The sequence below is a fragment of the Podarcis liolepis genome, assembly GCF_965112155.1.
Source record: "Podarcis liolepis genome assembly, chromosome: Z".
Classification (NCBI taxonomy): Eukaryota; Metazoa; Chordata; class Lepidosauria; order Squamata; family Lacertidae; genus Podarcis; species Podarcis liolepis.
The window spans coordinates 35217633-35240764 of record NC_139570.1 but is presented as its reverse complement, the minus strand read 5'-3'; the positions used below and the strand labels follow the sequence as shown (position 1 = coordinate 35240764).

Here is a 23132-nt window from a genome sequence, read left to right as displayed (position 1 = left end):
TTGTGGCACTCATCTTGCTTTATTGGCCGAGGGAGCCGGCGTACAGCTTCCGGGTCATGTGGCCAGCAGGACTAACCAGAGCAGCGCATGGAAATGCCGTTTACCTTCCCGCCAGAGCGGTACCTATTTATCTACTTGCACCTTGACGTACTTTCGAACTGCTAGGTGGGCAGGAGCAGGGACCGAGCAACGGGAGCTCACCCTGTCACAGAGATTCAAACCACTGACCTTCTGATCGGCAAGCCCTAGGCTCTATGGTTTAGAATATGTAGTGCTATAGAGGTCCCACATGACATGAGTGTGCAAGCATACACAGAGATTTGGCACTTTCATGGGAAAGTGCCTAACACCTGATGCATCATGTTCTGGTCCACGGAGACAGGAAAAGTAAAGGTTGGAGGTAAAAGCTGATCGAAGTCTGCTGGGCCACAGATGGCCAATAGTAAGCAATCAAGGTTGGGAACAGACTGAGGCATTTTTTGGGGCATCTGGTGGGCCACTGTGAGAAGAGGATGTGGGCTGGATCAAGCAGGGCTTTTTTCTTATTTTATTTTTTGCATTCACACCCCATCTTCCTTCCAATGAGTTTGATGTGGCATACATGGTTCTCCCTGCTCCCCATTTCATCCTCACAACAAACCAGTGAAGTAGGTCAGGTTGAGAGGCGATGACTGTGACCCAAGGTCACCCAATGAACTTCATGGCCAAGGGGGAGGATTTGAACCCTGGTCTCCCAGGTCACAGTCAGACACGCTAACCATTACACCACACTGGCACTCACCCCTGCAGACTTGGTCTAGGGTAAAAAAAAAAAAAAAGTCTAGCCACCCTTGGAGACCCATCCTATTCTGCTTTTGCCACATACAGAGGCAGAGGAGGCTGAGAATCAGGAATAAAACTTCTCACCCTCTGCACATTTGCAGAATCACGCCGTGTCATTTTCTATGCAGGTCACAGAATTTTAGGTTTCCTCTGGTGCAATGTTTCATTTGGGTTTTGCCAGAACCAGGCAGGCAGAGACAAGGTCCTGACCTGCCTGCTGCCCACAGTGCATCAACTGACTTGATGCCAAAAGAGAGAGAAGATGCAAACTGATTTGGTTCTATTTTAAAACCTGCCCTGCCTCCGAGATCATGTGGCCAGAGCATGAAAGTCACCAGAAACAGCACAAGTCAAGGCTGATTTGCGCCCCCTTCCTAATTACAGGATTTGGTTCATTCGTAACGCCAGGAAGCAAAACTGGCAGCATCAGGCGTTTTGAAGCCTAGATGCACAAGGGATGGACAGCACAACCTAAATAGTACAGAATTGCAGAGACCCAAAGCGTCATCTAGTCCAACCCCTGGAATCACAGCATGAATGTGTCAATTATTATTATCACTATCGTCACAAATTAAATGCCTTGTGGTTGCCTTTATTAATATTATGCCTTAAGGTGGAAAAACTAACTCAGTGTCTACACTGACTGGCAGCAGCTCTTTGGGGTTTCAGGTAAGGGACATTCCCAGTCCTACCTGGAGATGCCAATAATTGAACGTGGGACAAGATTCTAGATCTCATGTTTCTGAATAAAGGGCTGATTTAAATATGAACATAGGAAGGTGCCTTATATGGAGTCAGACGCTTGGTTCATTTGTTTCAGTGCTATCCACACTTACTGCGGTGGCTCTCCAATGTGTCAGGATGGAGCCTTTCTGCAGCCCTACTTGGAGATGCTGGGGGTTGAACTCAGGACCTCCTGCATGCAAAGCAGATGCTCTACCACTGAGTGAAATGCCCTTGTCCAGAGATCCACCAGGTGCCAACTTTGCATTCTCCCCAGCATCAGGTTGAAACCTGGTTATTTATTCTAGCTTCCAAAGTCATGGTTAATCTCACTGTTGCATTTTTAAATGACCATTTGCTTGGCTTTTAAAACTACTTCTGCTTTTTATCCACTCCTGACATTGCAGGTGGATGCATGTATTGTTTTAATTGTTAGGTGCCCCCCACTCTGAAACATTTGGAGAGGGGACGGGCTACAACAAGCATTTAAATAAATAAAGCATTGAAAATAAAATCTTGCAGATGCACCGGTTCAGATTCCAAGTCACTATACGGACTACAGCCAGCTCTGGGATGAAGCCTCCGGTCTCAAATTTCTACGGCTCTTGTTACCTCTCTCTCCTCTCACATGATAACTGCAATGTAATCGGGAAGGATGCCAGATATTTATTATTTTTTTCCTGAGTAGCAACACCACACAACCCCAAAAGCAACATAAAGATATTTGAAACCCGGCAGGGGCTGCACTGAGCTTCCTATTCACATACACACAAACACTCATCCTGCTCATTAAGTGACTGTTGGCAACATACGGCCACACACCTTCTGTTCACCATATTGCAAGCTGCTAGTGCGAAAATGCGCATGTATAGATTTGTCACCTCTGGGGCGCGGCAAGGCTAAGAGAGAAACAGAGAAGGAGAGAGAACATTTTGATGCTTGAAAACAATAAAAGCCCCTCCAAAGCAGCTACTTCAATAGTCCAAAGCTAAGGATGGAGAAACTGGAGGTGGGTCCAAGTCTCCTGAGGAATGCAACACTGTTGTGCTGGGAAGCCTGGCATTCAAGTTCCTAGTCCTCATTGTGAAATAAATTTATTTATTTAAGCCATGAGGCTCACTGGCTGACCTTGGGCCAGTTACTGAGTTGATCAGACAGCTGATGGTCTTTTCCAACTTACATCTTCCACTAAGTCAAACCTAGGAGTTAAACAGCTCTTGTTTCTCCCTTGAGATGCAGTGGCGGAGCTTTGTGCTCCAGCACCGGGTGGGCAGAGAGCAGGGGGGGGCTCGCGTGCGTCCCGGGGGCATGGCGCACATCCTGTGGGCGTGGTGCACCCCCCACAGGGGCATGGCACGCGTCCTGGGGGTGTGGCACCCGGCACAGGCAGGGGGGCAGCCATGATGGCACCCCACCAGGGTCACGCTGCCGGGGGCAGTGTGTTCCCCTCGCACTCCTCTTCCTCTGCCAGTGTTGAGATGTTACCTTTAAAATCTTTGGCAAGAAATGAAGATGTTATGTATTGAAGTTCTCACCCTGGCCACCAGGAGTATTGTGTATGTAGTTTTCACTCAGGTCCACGTCAGCTATTTTAGGCGGGAAACCCTGGGTTGTTGTTGCTACAATGTTGACAGCCGGCTGCCTATAAAAGCAGGCCAACTGAGCTGTTTGCTGTTCAGTTCTGTTCCAGCTTACAAATAAAGAGCTGCTTTGGAGAAATCACTGTGTCGTCTGCTATGTCTAGCCACTATTTAACACTGGCGACGAAGGTGGGATCGATGGACAACAGAGCACAGCCAGATGTGGCCACCCTCTGAGATGAGCTGAATCATGGAGCTGAAACACTGAGCGAAATCACGGAGCAGAACCAATTCAGAGCTGACCATCTGGCTAGAGCACTGTGTTCCATCCATCGCCTCCACGTCGGCATCGGAACCATGGCTTCACTCGTGCCTCTACTGCCGTTTGCGCCAGCCTCTGAATCATGGGACTCCTACCTCGCTCGGTTTGACTGGTACCTCCAAGCAAATGAGCTGACAAGAGGGTTTGTAGAGCAGAAGCAGGGCCTCTCCTCAGCCTTTGTGGCCCTGAAGTGTTCGCGACGGCCCAAGCATTGGTTGCGCCTCTAGCAGTCCAGGCAGCACATTGGGACATGATTCAAGAGAAGCTCCGCAACCACTACACCCCAAAGCCGTCCAAGATTGCTGCCCGCCATGCGTTCTACCACCGGAACCAGGCAGAGGGGGAGTCAATCAACAACTACACCACCGCCCCCCAACAGGCTGCAATGCACTGCGAGTTCCGAGACTTAGATGATGCTCTGATGGATCAAATCGTCTGTGGGGTCCTGGACATCCGTCTGCAACGGCGTCTCCTCGCCAAGCCAGACCTCACGCTGCAGAAAGCCACTGAGGAGGCCGTGGCTTCAGAAGATGTTGAACTCTCCGCGCAGGAAATCCACAAGGCCAGTAGACCGTATTTAAAGGACTATGTTGTTGGACATGTAACACTGTTGGTCTAATGGAAGTATGTGAAATGTAACCGATATGCTTTTGTGCCTAATTGAACCATTACGTGTAGTGCTGTATATAAGGAAACCATTACGATTGTAACTAACTCCTTATCTCGGTGGGGAGGGGTGTTATGTATTGAAGTTCTCACCCTGGCCACCAGGAGTATTGTGTATGTAGTTTTCACTCAGGTCCACGTCAGCTATTTTAGGCGGGAAACCCTGGGTTGTTGTTGCTACAATGTTGACAGCCGGCTGCCTATAAAAGCAGGACGGCTGAGCTGTTTGCTGTTCAGTTCTGTTCCAGCTTACAAATAAAGAGCTGCTTTGGAGAAATCGCTGTGTCGTCTGCTATGTCTACCCACTATTTAACAGAAGATAACAGTTTTAATCCAGGCACCTATTAATTCCAGAATGGCATTCTCCATTACAGGTGCGATGATCATGCCCCGCCAAAACAGATAAGGGGCTCTGTGCTGGTCATTGACCATAAAAATAAAGATTTAATTTAATAAGGTCATAAGCACTGGATGGTCAACAGAACGGAATTCAAGCGGGAGCTCTGTAGATACTGAATACACAGCTCCTGGTGGAAATCTGGGCCACGGGGAACCATCAGCAGTGTCTCCTCCACTGACTGGGCACAGATATGAGGGATCAGGCAGTCCTTAATGTATCCCAGACCCAAGTAGTTAAGGGTCTTGTAAATTAAGGTTTCATATATCTCTTAAAGCTTAGGAAGGGAATGATATACACCAGGATATTATAGGGAGCCAGTGTGGTCTTGTGATTGGTGTCTCAGACTAGAACCTGGGAGTCTGAGGTCCAAATATTCATGCGACTATGAAGTTCACTGAGTGAAATTGGGCCAGTTGCCAACTCAGCCTAGCCTACCACACAAGGTTAATATGGAGATCAAGAGGGCCATGTACACCACTTTGAGCTCTGTTGTAAATACAATTAATTAATACAAGAACCTTGAACGTGGCCAGGTAATGCATGGGCATTCGGAAAAAGCTTCTGAGCACTGGAGCTATGCTCTTATGTGCAGAGCATCCCACTGGTAGACCATGCACCTGCCACGGGCATCAGAGCTGTCCCACCTCCCACTCTGGTAACCGTGGCCACCAAATGTCTCTCTTCCAAAGGCACACGAAATGTGGATCCAGCTTGCACCCCCTTTTGCCAGTGATGATACAAGGCATTTTAGGTCAAAAGGCGGCGCTTCAGATGCACAATTTAGTCACTACCTCCCAATTACAGATGCAGGAAGCAGAATGCACTCAAGACAGTCTCTTAAAAGGATGGCTTTGGAAAATGGCATTGTTTGTGCATTTCAAAGTAGCTTATATAATAAGATTATAAGGACGATTCCCTTCCCTGCACTCTCAGCATATGTCCCAAATTAACTAGCATCTCCAGTAGGGCTGAGGGGTCCCTGCCTGCCCCCCCCCAAAAAAAACCAAAACAAAACTGGAGAGCTGCAGCTGCCAACCAGTGTATAAAATGCTGAGCTAGGTGAACCAGTGACCTTACTCAGCTTAACGCAGGACCCATAGCTTAGTGTTGGAGCATCTGCTTTGCATGTAGAATGTCCCAGCTATGAAAGAAGCAGCTTCCTGTGGAACCCAGCTCTTTACTAAGAATGATGAGGACTAGAATCTTGCTTTTTTTTTACGTGAAAGGCCATAGCTCAGCAGTCAAGCAACTGCATGCGTAAGGTCCCAGGTTCAATCACTGGCATCTCCAGTTAGGGCTAGGAAAAGACACACTGCCTGAAACCCTGGTGAGCCCCTGATGCCGGCCAGTGCAGACAGTACTGGCTCCGGGTAAGACAATGCAACCAAGTGAGATTCCCAGCCTCTGATGGAGGAAAGCCTTGGCAAATGGGCTCCCATTCAAGAATGCGGGCTGGGAAGGGAGGGGGGTGCAGGCGCAGAAGGAGGCGCCACGTGTATCCCGATCGAAGCCCGCTTGGGCTACTCACCGCTGCGGAAGGTCTCGGCTGCCGCTGCCGGGAAACCTCGGCGTGGCTGGAGGAGGAGGAGGCCGCGCAGCGGAGTTGGGGGGGGGGGACGCGCTGCGGCTCCGAATTGGCTCCGCTCCCAAAAGGCGACGCGCCAATCCGAATTCGCCCACTCCGCTTTCTAGGATCTGGGGTAGCGTGGGAGGCTTTCTCGCGAGTCAGGGGTGAAGCCGCTTCGGTAGTAAGAGCTGGACTGCTTAACTCCCCACCACCACCACCCCCCCGCCACTCTGCAAGCGCGCTTCGCTGAGGATCGCGGCTTCCCCCGAGTGGCCCCTTAATTCGGGAGGAATTGAGTAAGCAAAGAGATAGGCTTTGTGGAATGATCAGCAGTAAGGTCCGCGGCAGTCAAACGGACTCCAGTCATAGTCAAAGTAAAAGCGGATTTGATTTAGCAGTGCAGCCTTTAACACGGTTTATTCCGCAATAGATTTGCAATGTTAAATTACCTGATTTGGTCTCCTTTTTTCTCTTTTATTGAAGAAGAACAGGGTGTATTTCAATGTCATCATCATCACAGAGGTGTCTGTGGAGGGGATATATTGACTGAAAATGTCTAGCAAACCAGATCGGTAGTTAGGTTCCTATTGAGGGTATTCGACAAGCCAACATGACAGTGATGCGGGACTGAGGATTGGAGTGATCATTCTGTGATAGCATAGCAGTGGACAAAGATGTATTGTTACTTTTGAATAGATGTTTATTGAAAAATAAAATACCTGTGTGGTTCAGATTTCTCACCTGCCTCATCCCAAGGAGACAGTAGGACCCTAAGAAGAGAGGCAGAATGGTGCAGTGGTTAGAGCATGGGACTAGGACCTGGGAGACCTTGGGGACAGTTACTTTCTCTTGGCATATACTACCTTGCAGGGTTGTTGTGATGATGAAATGGGGAGGAAGGGGAATCACAGGCACCACCTTGATCTCCTTGGAGGAAAGGTGGGATATAATTGCAATAAGTAAATAATAAATAAGAGCCTTGCAGCTGGATCAGGCCAAAGGGGGACCATCTAGTCCAGCAACCTCTTCCCATAGATACTCCAAAGGAAACAACACCACTGATTTGTATACAGTGGTACCTCGGGTTACATACGCTTCAGGTTACAGACTCTTCAGGTTACAGACTCCGCTAACCCAGAAATAGTGCCTCAGGTTAAGAACTTTGCTTCAGGATGAGAACAGAAATCGCATGGCGGTGGCAGCGGGAGGCCCCATTAGCTAAAGTGGTGCTTCAGGTTAAGAACAGTTTCAGGTTAAGATTGGACCTCCAGAACGAATTAAGTTCTTAACCTGAGGTACCACTGTACTTCCTTTCTGTCAAAAACAATGCTCAAGGCAACTCATGGGGGAAAAGAATAACATGAAGTTACGTAATGCAGCAACATTTTTAAAACAATGCCTTTGGCATTCATAATAAGGCCTAACAAATAAAATAAAATAAATAAAAAGACAGACAGACAGACAGCCCAATGAGGACTGAGTGTACTAAGTATTCATTGATTATGAAGCACTTGTGAATGGGAGAATGGAGAACTGAACTGGGTATGTGGGAGAACTGACAGAATAGCATATATTGAAAGAGGGCATAGTTGGTTGACTGGTTCCCTGAAGAGGAACACCCACTGCAACATTTTGTGGCAGATCCCAACCATATCTCTCAAAGTACTCTTTGGGTGGGCAGCTGATGAGTTAGGGCAGTGCTGTTGAGCAGGAGCAGCTAAATGATGGGCTGGGCATATAGATATTCCTGCTTTGCAAAGGACTTGATGGCCCTTTGGGATCCTTCCAGCTCTAGAATTCTATGAATCTATTATCTCAAGGATCCACTTGAAAACCATGCCAGCTGAGCCTTCAGGGCAATACGCAAGGGCTGTTTTTGCTGCCCCCTGATTTTTTTGAGAAGCGGTTCCTTTGCCCGTTGAAAGCTCCCTCCAGTCTCCAATCTGCAGACACACCATTGATCCACTCCTTGACTGGCAAGGCACAACCTCACAGGAGGGCTATTTTAGGATTGCCCCAGATGATTCAGTTCCAGACCACAGCAGCCAGAGACGCCTTCGGCAGCCCTTCCTGGCCTCCGGGAAGAAGCCAAGGACAACACTGGCAGAGTTCGCCTCTTTTGCAATGATATTGTACCTCCAGGCATCCCAAAGACCTTCTGCTGCCTTAAGAGAAACTGTACTCTTTATATTGTCACCCCTTCCTCTGGGAACTGTCCCCCAGAACATTGGTGTGGCACAAACCCGTTTCCTCCATATCCCCCTTGCCCTGAATTTTAAATTAAGAACATAAGAAGAGGCTCCTGGGTCAGGCCACTGGCCTATCTGTTCTCACAGTGGCTGACCAGATGCCCCAATGAGAAACCCACAAGTAGGTCCCACTCTCCCTTTCTGTGGCTTCCAGCAACTGGTATCTGTGACTAGCAACCACTGATAGCCTCTTCTCCTCTGTGAATTTGTCTAATCTTTTTAAAGCCATCCAAGTTGGTGGCCATAATTGGCGCTTGCAGGAACAAGTTTCGTAGTTTACCCATGTGCTGCATAGGAACACAGAGCTGGAAGGTATCACAAGGGTCATTTTATCCAACCCCCAGCAATGCAGAAATCTTTTTCTCAAGGTGGGGCTCCAACTCACAACCCTGAGATTCAGTCTCATGCTCTACTGACTCTATCCCAGGCTCATCAAAATAGGTGATGCCCAAGCACGGACTTGAAGAAATGCTTTATTTTGTCTGTCCTGAGTCTTCAAACATTCAGCTTCTTTGGACACCCCCAAATCATGTATACAGTCATACCTTGGGTTAAATGTGCTTCAGGTTGAGTGTTTTCAGGTTACGATCCACAGCGACTCAGAAGTAACAAAGTGCATTACTTCTGGGTTTCGCCGCTCGCACATACACACATGTTCAAAATGATGTCACGTGCATGCACGGAAGCGGCGAATCGTGACCCGCAGACATGTGGACACAGGTTGCGTTCGCTTCAGGATGCAAACAGGGCTCCAGAATGGATCCCATTTGCATCCAGAGGTACCACTGTATAAGAAAGGAAGAAAAACCGCTCTCTGTCCACTTCCTGCATACCATGCATAATTTCAATCATGCCTCTTTCTCTAAACTAAGAAGGCCCCAAATGCTGGAACATTTCCTCATTGGGTCACCCCATCCCCTTGACCATGTTTGTATTGAAGATTTTCTTGGTTTACAAAAGTACATACAGCATTTCTACTTTCAGTTCATAGTGTCTTTCTACAGATCAAGTTATCTTTGATGTGAGGCTTTAATGTTGTATACAGTATCAGGTTGGGAGAGAAGAGATGACAAGATGGAATGTTTTAAGAGGTGGCACAAAGACATTTCGAAATTTGTCTGGCAGGGCAAAAAGCCCCGAATTAAATTTAAGATATTGACAGATGCTAAAGAAAGAGGGGGTTTTGCCCTGCCGGACCTAAAATTGTACTATGAGGCAGCAGCTTTTTGCTGGCTGAAAGAATGGATGCTCCTCGAGAACACGGACATCTTGGATCTGGAAGGTTTTAATAATGCTTTTGGTTGGCATGCATATCTTTGGTATGATAAAGTTAACAGTGCCTTTAAAAATCATATTGTTAGAAAAGCATTGTTTAATGTTTGGATAAGATATAAAGATCTATTGGAAAATAAAACCCCTAGATGGGTGTCACCAGTGGAGGCTAAAGCAGTGAAGAAGCTCAATATGGAGGTCGGATGACCGAAGTATTGGGAAATTTTAGAACAGGATGGAGATAAGTTCAAACTACAAAGTCAGGAGAAATTGAAGCATAAAGTAGAAAATTGGTTCCAATATCGTCAAATAATGGAATTCTTTAAACAGGATAGGAAAATCGGTTTCCAGGTGGAAAAATCAAAATTAGAAACCGAATTGTTAGAACCCAATACTAAGAATTTATCTAGAATGTACAACTTGCTGTTGAAATGGAACACACAGGATGAAACAGTTAAATCGGCTATGATTAAGTGGGCTCAGGATGTTGGACATAACATTATGTCAGCTGACTGGGAATGGTTATGGAACACCGGTATTAAATTTACGGCATGTAATGCCTTAAAGGAAAACATTATGAAAATGGTATACAGGTGGTACATGACCCCAGTCAAGCTGGCAAAAATCTATCATTTGCCCGATAATAAATGTTGGAAGTGTAAAGAGACTGAAGGTACCTTTTGTCACCTTTGGTGGACATGCCCGAAGATTAAGGCCTTCTGGGAAATGATCTACAATGAAATGAAAAAGGTACTTAAATGTACCTTTCCTAAAAAACCAGAGGCCTTTCTCTTGGGCATTGTCGGCCAATTGGTGACAAAGAAAGATAGAATTTTTTTTATGTATGCCACAACAGCAGCAAGAATACTCATCGCAAAGTATTGGAAGACACAAGATTTACCCACTGTGGAAGAATGGCAGATGAAAGTGATGGACTATATGACACTGGCCGAGATGACAGGCAGAATCCGTGACCAACGAAAAGAGACGGTGGAAGAAGACTGGAAAAAATTTAAAAGCTATCTTAAGGACTACTATAAACTTAATGAATGCTAAAATGTTGTGGTTTCCAGAAGCAAAAGGGTACAGGGATACAAGGCTAGACTATAAAAGAGGACTAAGATGATAAAGATTGGAAAGTAACAATTGGGAGTTGCTAGTTGAATTATGGACATTGGGATGCAGAGAGGGGGGGTATGGGGAAGTCCAAGAAAAGAGGTTTATGAAAATATGTTTGAAATTATACGTGTATGTTTGTCATTTTTAGTGTTTGTTTGTTTTTCTTAAAAGTGTTGTAAAATCAATAAAAATTTTATAAAAAAAAAAAAAGAGAAGAGAGGGGTGGAGAGGGGTGGAGAGAAGAGGGGTAGAATCATAGAACTGTAGAGTTGGAAGGGACCCCAGGGGTCATCTAGTCTAACTGCCTTAATGCAGGAATCTCAACTAAAGCCTCCCTGACAGATGGCCACCCAACCTCTATTTAAAAACCTCCTAGGAAGGAGAGTCCATCACCTCTTGTGGGAGTCTGTTCCACTGCTCTTACTGCCAGCTCTTACTGCCAGAAAGTTTTTCCAAACGATTAGTCAGAATCTCCTTTCTTGCAACTTGAAGACATTGGTTCGAGTCCTACCCTCCAGAGCAGGGGAAAACAAGCATGTTCCCTCCTCCATGTGACAGCCCTTAAGATATTTAGAGATGGCTATCATATCTCCTCTCAGTCTCCTCTTTTCCAGGCTAAACATACCCAGCTCCTTCAAGCGCTCCTCATAAGCCTGAGTTTCCAGACCCTTGAATATCTTGGTTGCCCTCCTTGCACACCTTCCAGCTTGTCAACATCCCAGAATTGGACACAGTATTCCAAGTGTGGTCTGACTGACATTCAGAATAAAGTTATACTATTACTTCCCTTGATCTGGACACTATAATGCTGTTGATGAAGCCTAGAATAGCATTAGCTTTTTTTTGCTGTTGCATCACACTGTTGACACGTTAAGCTTGTGGTCCACCAAGACCCATAGATCCTTTTCACATGTACTGCTAGCAAGCCAGGTGTCCCCCATCCTATATTTGTGCATCTAGATGGTTCTTCCTGTCTAAGTGCAAAACTTTATGTTTGTCCCTATTGAAATTCATTTTGTTAGCTTGTGCCCAGTTCTCCAATCCGTTAAGGTCATTTTGAATTCTGATTCTGTCATCCGCGGCATTAGTTACCCCTCCCAGTTTGGTGTCTCTGCAAATTTGATGACCATCCCCTCAATTCCTTCATCCAAGTCATTTATAAAGATGTTGAACAACAATGGGCCCAGGACAGAACCCTGCAGCACCCCACTTGTCATTTTTTTGCAAGATTATGAGGAACCATTAATGGGCACTCTCTGGGTTCGGTCAGTCAGCCCAGCTACAAATCCACCAAATGGTTACCTTGTTCAACCCACATTTTATCAGCTTTCTTGCGAGAACGTTCATTATTATTTTACATAGTGCATGTGCAATGTTTCTGTGTCAGAGTCATGTGGGAAGGTTCTATTTTTTGTGAGCTTTTTATGAGCCTTTTCAAAGCTAGTCAAAGCTTGATTGTTAAGCTAATGATGGTACGGACCTGGCCCTGTCCTCTGTAAGTTTCTGCTCGCATTAATGACACTATCTAAAGAGTAATATTCAACAGGTTCAACCCAAGGAGCAATTATGCTAATATCAGATCCAAAGGACTGAGACTTCATATTGCTGTTGCACGACTTCAGAGTAAAGTACATACATTTCCCTCCCTGATCAATTCTAACTTCTGGGAACGTCTAATGTCCTTCCTTGTAATTCAGTAATCAAGGCTCTTGTGAAATTTACCACCTGCCAATATTCTGACTCGTAATCTGAAGCATTTGACAGCCAGCTGTGTCATGTGTCATCTCATGACACAATGTGCCATCGCATTGTTGCAATGACTCGTGACTCCAGGTGGGTGGCAGGCGGGTTAGAAAAAGCTTATGGTGAGACAAGAAGCAAAAGTGGTGGAGAATGCAGGCCTCTTCTTACACTGAGTCCATCTAGCTCAGGATTGTCTATCTACACTGGGGTTGAGAAACAATAAGAGCCACCTGCTGGGTAAAGGCCAGTGGCCCTCCTACTCCAGCATCCTGCTCTGTGTGGCCAATCAGATGCCTGTGGGAAACCCACAAGCAGGATTCAAGTGCAAGTACACCCTCCCCTCCTGTGGTTTCCAGCAACTAGTATTCAGAAGCATTGCTGCCTGCAACTGCGGAGGCAGAGAAAAGCCATAACGGCTAGTAGCCATCAATAGCCTTCTCGTTTAAAGCCATCCATGTTGGTGGTCATAACTGTCTGGTGGTCATCCATGTTGGTGGTCTGCTCTGTGGGAGCAGAGGAGCCAACTCCTAGGAACCGAGGTGCCTTTGCTCCCCCAATAAAATATTTGTGTCTATGCACTGTGTCTTTGTACTGCGTCATGTGATTATGTTGGGTAGCGCTTCCGTGGGTCCCCCAATATTTTATTGGAACCCCTGCATGGGAGTGAGTTCCATAGTTTAACTACAGGCTGTGTAAATAAGCACGGGTGGCACTGTGGGTTAAACCACAGAGACTAGGACTTGCCGATCAGAAGGTCAGCGGTTCGAATCCCCGCGATGGGGTGAGCTCCCGTTGCTCGGTCCCTGCTCCTGCCAACCTAGCAGTTCGAAAGCACGTCAAAGTGCAAGTAGATAAATAGGTACTGCTCCGGCGGGAAGGGAAACAGTGTTTCCGTGCGCTGCTTAGTCATGCTGGCCACATGACCCGGAAGCTGTAGGCCGGCTCCCTCGGCCAATAAAGTGAGATGAGCGCCACAACCCCAGAGTCAGTCACGACTGGACCTAATGGTCAGGGGTCCCTTTACCGTTACGTTTACCTTTATGTGCCCAGTCTCTTCTAAGCATTATCTAAATCTCCATGATCCAAGAAAATCAGGTGTCACATCTTGTCACTCAAGCAGTTGAAGTCCTACTTTGTTTTTTCCTGTTCAGGAGGATCCAGTGGCCAGCCTGGGTGAGCAAGGTCATCCCACCAGGACGTGAGAAGTCTGTTCTGTGATTTAATGAGGTGGAGCATAATGTATGCTGCCTTTAGCTCCTTGAAGGGAACGCCTCTCCTTAGATCAGAGGCGATTCTCTCTCTCTATTGTAGAACTCCAGTTCCCATCAGCCCACCAGGCCTGATCCAGCAGGCACTTCTTACAATCTTATTTCCAAATGCAGAAATTCACCAAACAGGGCAGAAGGGTAGGTAAGAGACAGAAGGGAAGGTGGGGGAGGTTCTTAACACTGCCACTGAAAAGCATTGATTAAAAACTGTGCTGCCCTAGTTCGAAATATCTGACAGGCAGAAATACAGATGAAGACGCCTATCAGCCTGAAGGAAGGGAGGTGTGCCAAACATCTTGAAATGAGGGCATTTGAGGGGGGAGGAAGACATTACACCAAAGGATAATCGACACACAGATCGTCGCAGAATGGTGAGCAACCCAGGACAGACTTAGCAGGATATTCACACAAGCATAATTAAAAGGATAATAGAATCATGGAATTGTAAAGTTGGAAGGGAACCACAAGGGTCATCTTGTCTAACGGAGGATGAGGCTATCAACAGCTACTAGGCATGATCAAAAGATGCAAAGACCCTTCCTTCTACTAAATCAGTCCACTGGGGTCCACCCAGCTCGAAGTGGCCAATCAGATGCCCCACTTGCAGGACCTGGGTGAAACAGCAACTCTCCCCAGAAAGTGGTGTTCAGAGACATATTGCCTCTGACAGCGGAGACAGAACGTAACAGCCCTGCTGGCCCATCTAGTTGAGAATCCTGTCCTCTCAGTAGCCACCCAGGTGCCTACAGGAAGCCCACAAGCAGGATTCAACTACAAGAGGATGCTTCCCTCCTGTGGTTTCCAGCAACTGGTATTCAAAAGCAGAGCAGAGCCATTGTGGCTAGTGGCCATTAATATCCGTCTCCTCCATGCATTTGTCCAATCCTCTTTTAAAGCCATCCAAATTGGTGGTGACCACTGCCTCCAGGGGGGACAAGTTCCATTGTTTAACTATGCACTGAGTGAAGAAGGACTTTCTTTTATTTGTCCTCATCCCTGTGATGCTTTAGTGCAACCAAGAGGGAGTAAGGGAAAAAAAATCCGAGTCCAGAATCCAGTTTCTCACTGGCTGGACAGATGCTTGTGGAAGCCCACCAGCAGTGTCTAAAAGGAAACCCCCCTTCCTCCTTTAACCACTCCCTGTACTGGCTATAGGATATGTCAATATGAACCATGTCTCTCACAGCAGTTCAACCCAGCCCAGGAGGAAGTCAATTTTTAAATAAAGCAGCCCAGGAGAAAGTTTCCTAGTCATCAAGTCTTTTATTTTGTACATCTCTTCCATATCAGAAAAACCACATTACATAGAGAGAGAAAAGGTCCCCTGATTGGTATTGCCCCCTGCTCCCCTTTACAGAAATACTGCCATTTCATATATCTATTTTGATAAAAGGTTAAAAAACAACAACTTTAAAACATGAAGAGATTCATGAAGGAATACACAGATGTTTGAAGCACCCAATAAAATAAACTGCACACCTTTCTTTTTTTCTTTTTTTGAAAAAAGGATCTATTATTTTAATTTCTAAAAGTTCCAGCGGTGAAGGAACCTGTGACCTTCCAGATGTTATCTGACTCCAACTCCCAGCAGCCAGCAAGGCCAATTATCCAGGGACAATGGGAGTTGTAGTCCAAATCATCCGGAGGGCTGCAGGTGTAGCCCATGTTACAAATAAATAAATAAATCAGGAATCATGCGGACCTATTTTCTGAGATTAACCAAGTCTCTTTGCTAAGCTACCTAATTGGTCCTCCACCTACACAGGTCTTCAGGTGTTTACAAAAAGAAAGCAGGACTATCCCCTGGGTTGATGTGGATGGTGCAAGCTCCTTTTTTCAATGTGAGATGCCAAAATCTCCACTGGGAGTGAGGACACACCTGGTACGAGTGCTCACTGCAAGAAAACATAGGTTCCAGCACAGTCACATAATGGGTTCTAGAGCAGTTGCACAATGGATTCCAGAGGGAGAAAGGAGGAACTGGGAGCGAGAGAAGCTGTTCCTTCTTCCTGCCCACCTTTAAAAAGGGATACTTTTTTATTTTTAAAAAAGTGGCACAGTCCTGGTTTTTTAACCAGTGGGCTCATCATTTGAAGGGAACACACTGGGTGGAGAAAACTCTCTCTTGGCTGCTTGTCCAAAAGATTTGGCTGTCAAAGAGAGGAGTGGGTGAAACACATAGAGAGGAAAGCTGAGCTCATTTTAGGATGAAGATGAAACATCAGTTGGGTGGGGAGTCATCCACTCCCCCCCCCCCCGCAAAACAACGTGCCCATTTTTAAAAAACATCAATAGTATGATTCAGAGTCGACAACATTTAAAAGCGTTGGGTTTCGACAACGAGTGGAAGAGTGACTGACTGAGCCCCCCATACTTGTATTTGCCAGCTCCTGTTCTGCTGCAGGCCAAGAAACACTTCCCACTCTCAGCCCAATGGAAAGCTCTTGTTCTTGCAATCTCTCCTCCGCTTACAGGCCAGCTGGACCCAAAGCCTTATAAAGCTTCAACCCAGAGCATCCAACTAAGTAATTGTGTTAGCAGAATGATTTCTACTTGTACAGTAGGACTTTCCCCTGCCTCCTCCTATAAAAGCTGTGCACTGTCCCCAGATTGGCGCCAGAGGATCAGGGGAATCTCTGTAACAGACTTAGGGGTGTATACTGTGGCGGTGGGGGGAGGATGTTCCAATGGACAAGGAAAATTCCTTCCCTGGTGGAACATTTGCATTAGCACTATGTTGCAATCTACTGAGAGGCATGGCTTTTTGGGGGGGGGGTAGTGCTTTTTGTCCAGTTCCTTTATTCTGCAGGAAGGATGGGTAGGTGGAAGACAAGGAAAGGAGTGGGATATGTGGAGATTGTAGTGTCAAAAGATGGCCTCTTCCTCAACTTCAACACAAACTACTGACGTTGCCATTTGTCCATCAACAAAACTTCTAATGGGCTGACTGAAGTTGGGAGATTCTGGCTGGCCGAAGCAAGGCTGATGGCTGCTGAATGAACCCTTAGTGGGCAAGCCATACCAGAGCTCAAGATGCTATGATCCTGGCCGGTGGCCCCACCAAATATCTGAGCGGCGGAGTTCAACACCAATGGCATCTTGAGGCTGATAGGGCTGTTCTTGTGGGAAGACGATACCCTGCCTCTCTTTGAGATAGCTTTGTGTGTCCTTCATGCAAACTTTGGGAGAGAGCACAACTTTGGATGAGCACAGAAGACATGTATTGACACTTCTGGGCTTGCCAGCTGCTGTTTGAAGAGACCTCATTCACAATAAACAAGAAGAAAGGCTCTTAGGACCGCATGGCTCCTGATTCAACAGCAGGTCACTCGTTGATCCCGCTCTTCCAGAAGCCAGCACATCTAAATGGTAGGATGCAGCTTTTCTTTGTAACCCTTCATACAAACTTATCTTCTTGACTGGAGACCCCAGGGGTCCCTCCAGCTGCCAGGTGAACAAACTCTCTCTCTGCTCACCTGCTTTGCCAGCTCACATTTGCTCTGCCCAAGGGCAACGCAATTTCCACACATTATCCCCAAGCCAGCCAGGTGGAGAAGGGGGCACTGGGAGAGGAGGGAGAAGGGGTTTTAGCTCACAATGCATAAGCAAAAAAAGAGAAAAGGCTGATGTTCTCTTCACAGACTGAAGACAGAATTTCCGTTGTGAGGTCAGAGACCTGCTCAGGCTGTTTTCTCAATGCAAAGAGAGATTTCTTGCACTGCTTGTGAATCACCCCATTTCACATATGAAAGCAAACAGCAGGGGTTCCTTTCTTGAGAGTATTCCCAAGAATTTGGGGAGCTCGGCTTCACTGATCCTCTAGCCAAGAAACCCTCTAGGAGCAGCTGTTCATGGATCACTCCTTATATGCAGTAATTTATTTGGGGCGGGGATTTGAAACCTGACCTCACCACTTTTCAGCAAAGGGGGAGAATAATAATAATAATAACAATAATAATAATAATAATAATTCAGTGAATATCCCCCCACTCCATTGCACATATTCGGAACCCCTTGAGGGAACTGCATAGAGTTAAAATGGGACCCAGCTTTTTGGTCCACACCATTAAAGAGGGTAGTAAGCAAGCCTTGGTCTCAAAAAAGGAAGAAAAAAGAAAGAAAACATTCCTATTCCTATCTGGAGGCAGAATTCCTATTTGCTCCCCATTCAAATGAAAAAGGGGGAGAGAAAAAGATGCCTAAACTCAGCACAACATTTACAAGTAAACCCCAAAAGATCTCCCCTGCGCCACACCCAACACCTTTAAAACCATTTTGTCAAATCTCCCCAGCACACACAAAAGGTTACACATTGCAGGGAGGGGTGCATGTCGGAAGGCATCATATAAAATATAGATACTACATATATACTTTTACATATACAACTTTCACCAGGTTTTTTCACATTTGGAAGTTGTGTCCCAAAGAGCCAAATAGAACTGATGGTTCTATTTTCTTTCTCACAGTCAAGTTTCCGAAAGAAAGCAGGAGGAGCGTTAAAAAACTTTAGCAAAAATGTGTTAAAAGGTTAAAAAAATTAAAACAAATCTGCCATCACCATAAAACAGGAGAGCTTTCTTGCAAGGCTCTAGAAGAGCCACAAATCCTCAGGACAAATGAATACGCAGGATTGTGATTCTCTCTCAATTTTGCACAGGATTTTGCCCCCACCCACCCCCGGCCGCCATTTCCCACTGCCCTATGTTCTCCAGTTCCCATATCAGGAAACTCAACTCGCTCCCCTTCTGTTGAGGGAAGCAGAAAATCAATAAATTAAAGTTTATCTGAAAGTGCTGCCTTGTCCTAATTTTGGGGGTGGGGTGGGGGGCGCAGAAGGGAGAGAAGAAGAAACGGAGGTGGTGGTGAAAGTATTGACTCCATCATGCAGCACTCTCCCTCTCGCCTTGGGGCTCCGACGATGAGCCATTGACCACCTTCTTGACTTTCTTCATACCTTCCATGACCCCCGAAGTTGTCACCCTGTGGGGAGGAGGAGAGCAGAAAAAAATTGCTCAGAGATAAGGCAACACTTCAGGACTATTCTTGCCCCAACCAGGGCTGCATGGTGGGAAGCCCCCCCCCCCCCCGACAACCCATTCCTGGGTGCAAGAGAGATAATTTAGTTAAAAAAGAAAAGAGTGCCCATCAAAAAGATGTGGCAATCTGTGGGTTGCCGACAAAAGACTCGCAGGCGCATGTGCCACAAGCAAAAGCATTGCCTGCACCCCATTCCCCACCCCTTTCTCCCAGCTGGGATTAGACTCAACGAAGCTGCTTTACTTATTTAAAAGCATCCCCCCCCCAAAAAAAATCTCAAAGCTGCGTACAGACTAAGAAACAAACAATATATCATATATATTAGAAAGGAGGTGGAAAGGGGGCAGGTATCCAGCAAAAAAAGACCTGGGAAATCTCACCTGCCATTGAACCCAATCTGTTTTGACAATACACAATTTTGGCTTTAGCAGCCATCTCTGAAACATAACCCCCACATAGGTTGCAGGCTTACTACACTATTTTTATTATTAATTATTGGCTCTTCACCCTAAGGTCCCACTCTAACCACTACACCATGCTGACTCTCATTTGTATGTTCTTGGTTCTCTGCAAAAATTACACATACCGCAGTTAGCTTCTGCAAGAACCCCCCCCCCTACACACATACACGGTACTTGTGGAATAGTCTATTACTCCACAAGACAACTTCTGTGGTTTCTGTTGCAATGGGCTAAACACAGTGACACCTCTGGGAGTTGCAATCCCAAAGAACTCATCATCATCCATCATCATCAGGCTGTCAAGGCACTGCTCCATTCAGCAAATAGAAGATCAGGCAAGGGTTCGCCAGGTCTTTAGGGGCAAAGACCACCTGAATGAATTCTGGGTTGCATCCAATGTCACCCCTTCTCATGAGTGAACCCACCGAAACAAATGGCCATGACTAACTGAGGTACATTGATTTTAATGGGTCTACTCTGAGTAAAACATTGTTGGAGGTGCCTCCCCCACACTGCATCCACATGGAATTACACCATATACACAATCCTGAAAAATAAATGAATAACTGGAATCTAAAGGTAAAGGTAAAGGGACCCCTGACCATTAGGTCCAGTCGTGACAGACTCTGGGGTTGCGCGCTCATCTCGCTCTATAGGCCAGGGGAGCCGGCGTACAGCTTCCGGGTCATGTGGCCAGCATGACTAAGCCGCTTCTGGCGAACCAGAGCAGCGCACGGAAACACCATTACCTTCCCGCCAGAGCGGTACCTATTTATCTACTTGCACTTTGACATGCTTTCGAACTGCTAGGTTGGCAGGAGCTGGGACTGAGCAACGGGAGCTCACCCCGTCACGGGGATTTGAACTGCCGACCTTCTGATCGGCAAGTCCTAGGCTCTGTGGTTTAATCCACAGCACCACCCACGTCCCAACTGGAATCTATTTGACCCCAATATTTTGGACAGCAACCAGTCAGTGTGCTGTAGTGGTTAGAGTGTTGGTCTAAGACCTGGGAGATAAGGTTTCAAATCCCCACTCACAACAAACCTCACAGGATTGTTGTAGGGATTAAATGAAGGAGAGGGCCTTCTCTGTGGCGGCACCTGAGTGGTAGAACTCCGTCCCCACAGAGGTGTGTCTGGCATCTTCACTGCATAGCTTCCAAAGGGTGCTGAAGACGCTGGCCTCTTGACACTTGAAGTGTACGTTTCATGACCCGCCTTATATTTGTGGTTATAAGTTGCTTTCAACTGTTTCTAATGTTGTGTTGTACCCCCTGCCACACAGACAGTCCCTGGAGACCTTAGGTTGAATGGTGAGCAATAAATTAATAATAATACTGATGATGAACATGTCAATGATCTTTGGTGCAATGACCAGGGAGGGCTGCATTGGAGGATTTCGGTCCTTGCTTCCACCACCTTCACAAGCAACAAATGTCCAAGCTTTAACACTCTATTTGCAGCTGGCTCAGCAGCCTTGGAAGAAAAATTCTAACAGGTCAGCAGTCCTGGGAGTTTAGATTTAAAGCTTTTGCAAGACATCTGCGGCATTCAGATGTCTAGAAGAATCATTCTCGTCAGGGGACATAAAGCCAGCAAACAGACCTTTGATCCTGCTGACAGGGACACAGAGCAGAGCTCAAGAGCATTTCACAGGACAATCATCCCAAGATCCTTTTGGGGAGTAAAGGTGTAAGACTTTAGCCACTGGACAAGAGTCAGTGGAAGGCTGAAACTGGAGCATGGAACATCACCTCCCACCTTTTTCAACCCAAGAGCCACATTTGCTTCAAGGCAACTTTCGAAGGGCCACATGCAAGTGGTGGACAAGGCCAGAGACAAAAGCAAGCAGAGCAAAGAATGCAAATTTTGTTTTCACACTGTAGGCTAGTCCCTTTGAAATGCTAAAGAGAGCCATTGAGATGCCAGATGATTTGACAGGTGGGTGGCTCCACCCATCCATCAAATTCAGCCTCCTGCCTCACCCGCAGGCCTGCCAATTTCTGATTGTAATAAAGCACTGAAGTGGTTTATGAAAGGTATAAAGCAATGAAATGATAAGCAAACAAAAACAACTATTTAAAACATTTAAAGAAAAATGAAACCAATGTGAAGCTATAAAGCAGATTAAAACACATATCAACGTTCTACATGTCAGGATAGGCTTGCTTTTAGAGATGCCAAAAAGAATAAAGTGAAGGCAGCTGCCAGATGTCAATAGGCAGGGAGTTCCAAAGTGTGGGGTCTGCCACACTAAAAGATAGCTAGATAATGGATCTGGAACCATATATCTTGGGCAACATGAGTCAAGAACAAGAGCCACCCAAAACATCTAACGTGGGTATGAGAACCTGTGACCTAGGTCTTGTTCCAAGTTCCTATCATCCCTTGACATAGGCCCCACTGACTGGGGATGAGAGGAGATTTAACCACATCTGGAGCGCCACGAGTTCCCCATTCCTGACCTAACAGGATAGAGCAGATCGTGGGACCACCCACCTTGTTAGGAGCTTCTGATTCAACACACCTCTCACCCAATTCCCCACCTTGCTGCTCCATGTAGGCCAGGCTGACTCCACAGGAGATGGGCAGGAATCCCAATATGCAAAATACTCTTTGGATTGCCTAAAGTAGATTGTAGCAATGCTTCACACATTGCTGCTGCAAATCCTTTCCCAGGTGGACCAACATTCAAAATCACCTGGGTTTGAATGAGGGATCACGTAAAGTTTGTCCCAGATGGAGTCAGCTAAGATTTGGATCATAATATACCAATTGTAACTGCTCCCTATTTATTGGTCTTCCTTTCTAGTAGAAGTCCTGCACTACAAAAGTACCCTTTGGGTTTCAAATTATATATTAATTGTTGAAGTGGTGGGGAGGGAGGGATCATAAGTGACATTAAGGGATGCCCCCTTTCCTGCCATTTCTGCCACTGCTCCAGAGAACATTTCGTACTGAAGGGTTTGAATTTTGGAAAGAGAGAGAGTCGGGACTGTATTAAACAGAAATGTTGAGATTGAATCAATGTCTAACATTGATTCTTCCAGACACACCCAACAGCAGCGAGAGTCACATAATATCTGTTGTAATCAGAATGCACCAAAATCAAGAGACAAATTGCAGAGTCCTAATTTATCTGTTTCCCCCCTTAAAAAAAACATGTACTGTATAAAGCAATACTTAAAATCTTAATATAAATTATTACAAGGAAACAGGCCCCTTACACAGCTTCCATGTCCAAGACATCATCATCGTCCTGAGAGAGCTGCAAGTAGGGGTTGTCAGAGGCAGGCCGGAACTTGTACCCGGTGAGGACGAAGAACACCAAGGTGGCCATTTCATCCAGCAGCTGCAACAAAGAAGAGAGGGGCACTTGGAAAAGATTGCTAGGCAACAGGACTCCCACCCAAATGGGGCTCTTAGTTCATGGAGTCAGCTACTGCTGAAGTTACGATCACATGTGCTTACATATGAAGCAACTCTAATCCAAGTGAAACCATTGTTCCGTCTAGCCTAGCACAGGTATGGAAAGCTGGTTAGTTTCAGTGGGTCTGTCCTGAATAGAACATGTCCTTGGGGATCCTGCCATCTTCCATTTTGTGGGCATGACCAAGCCAGCATAGACGTCACTGAGAAAGGGGTGTGAGCATGTTGGGAATGTGGGCTTGGGAGAGCACATCTTTGTTTGGGACTGTCCTGCCATGTGATGCCTAAAATCTTCCTGATGCAGCATTTGTGGAAGGCAATGGGGCATCAAGGCATTGCTCCTGGCGGTTGTAAGCTTACCAAAACTCACTTCCATAAAGCTCTTTATAGGTAAGGTGTCCAAGAATAAGCCATCATACTGGACAGTGCCACACATGTTCTTGTAGAAGGACACAATCATCTTGTGGAGCTA

At 46.3% G+C, this 23132-nt stretch overlaps 2 protein-coding genes across 6 annotated transcripts in view; both read right to left on the bottom strand.

The window, feature by feature from the left end:
* Positions 1-6277, bottom strand: part of NCS1 (neuronal calcium sensor 1) — a 61669-nt gene extending 55392 nt beyond the window's left edge. Inside the window, exon 1 of one of the 2 annotated variants that reach the window (XM_083485418.1) lies at positions 6042-6277. The gene's annotated coding sequence lies outside the window, so the exon portion shown is untranslated. The remainder of the gene's footprint in view (positions 1-6041) is intronic. The other variant, XM_083485420.1, reaches the window with a different exon arrangement.
* Positions 6278-14974: 8697 nt separating this feature from the next.
* The window catches only part of GPR107 (G protein-coupled receptor 107), a 48734-nt gene continuing 40576 nt past the window's right edge, over positions 14975-23132 (bottom strand). For 3 of the 4 annotated variants that reach the window (XR_014521385.1, XR_014521386.1, XM_083485196.1), the window contains 2 exons: positions 22459-22583; positions 14975-18711 (listed from right to left, as the gene is read on the bottom strand). Coding sequence is in view for 1 of the 4 variants with exons in the window: in XM_083485196.1 (XP_083341322.1) it covers positions 18612-18711; positions 22459-22583 (225 nt within the window). In the remaining 3 variants the exon portion in view is untranslated. The remainder of the gene's footprint in view (positions 18712-22458; positions 22584-23132) is intronic. The other variant, XR_014521384.1, reaches the window with a different exon arrangement.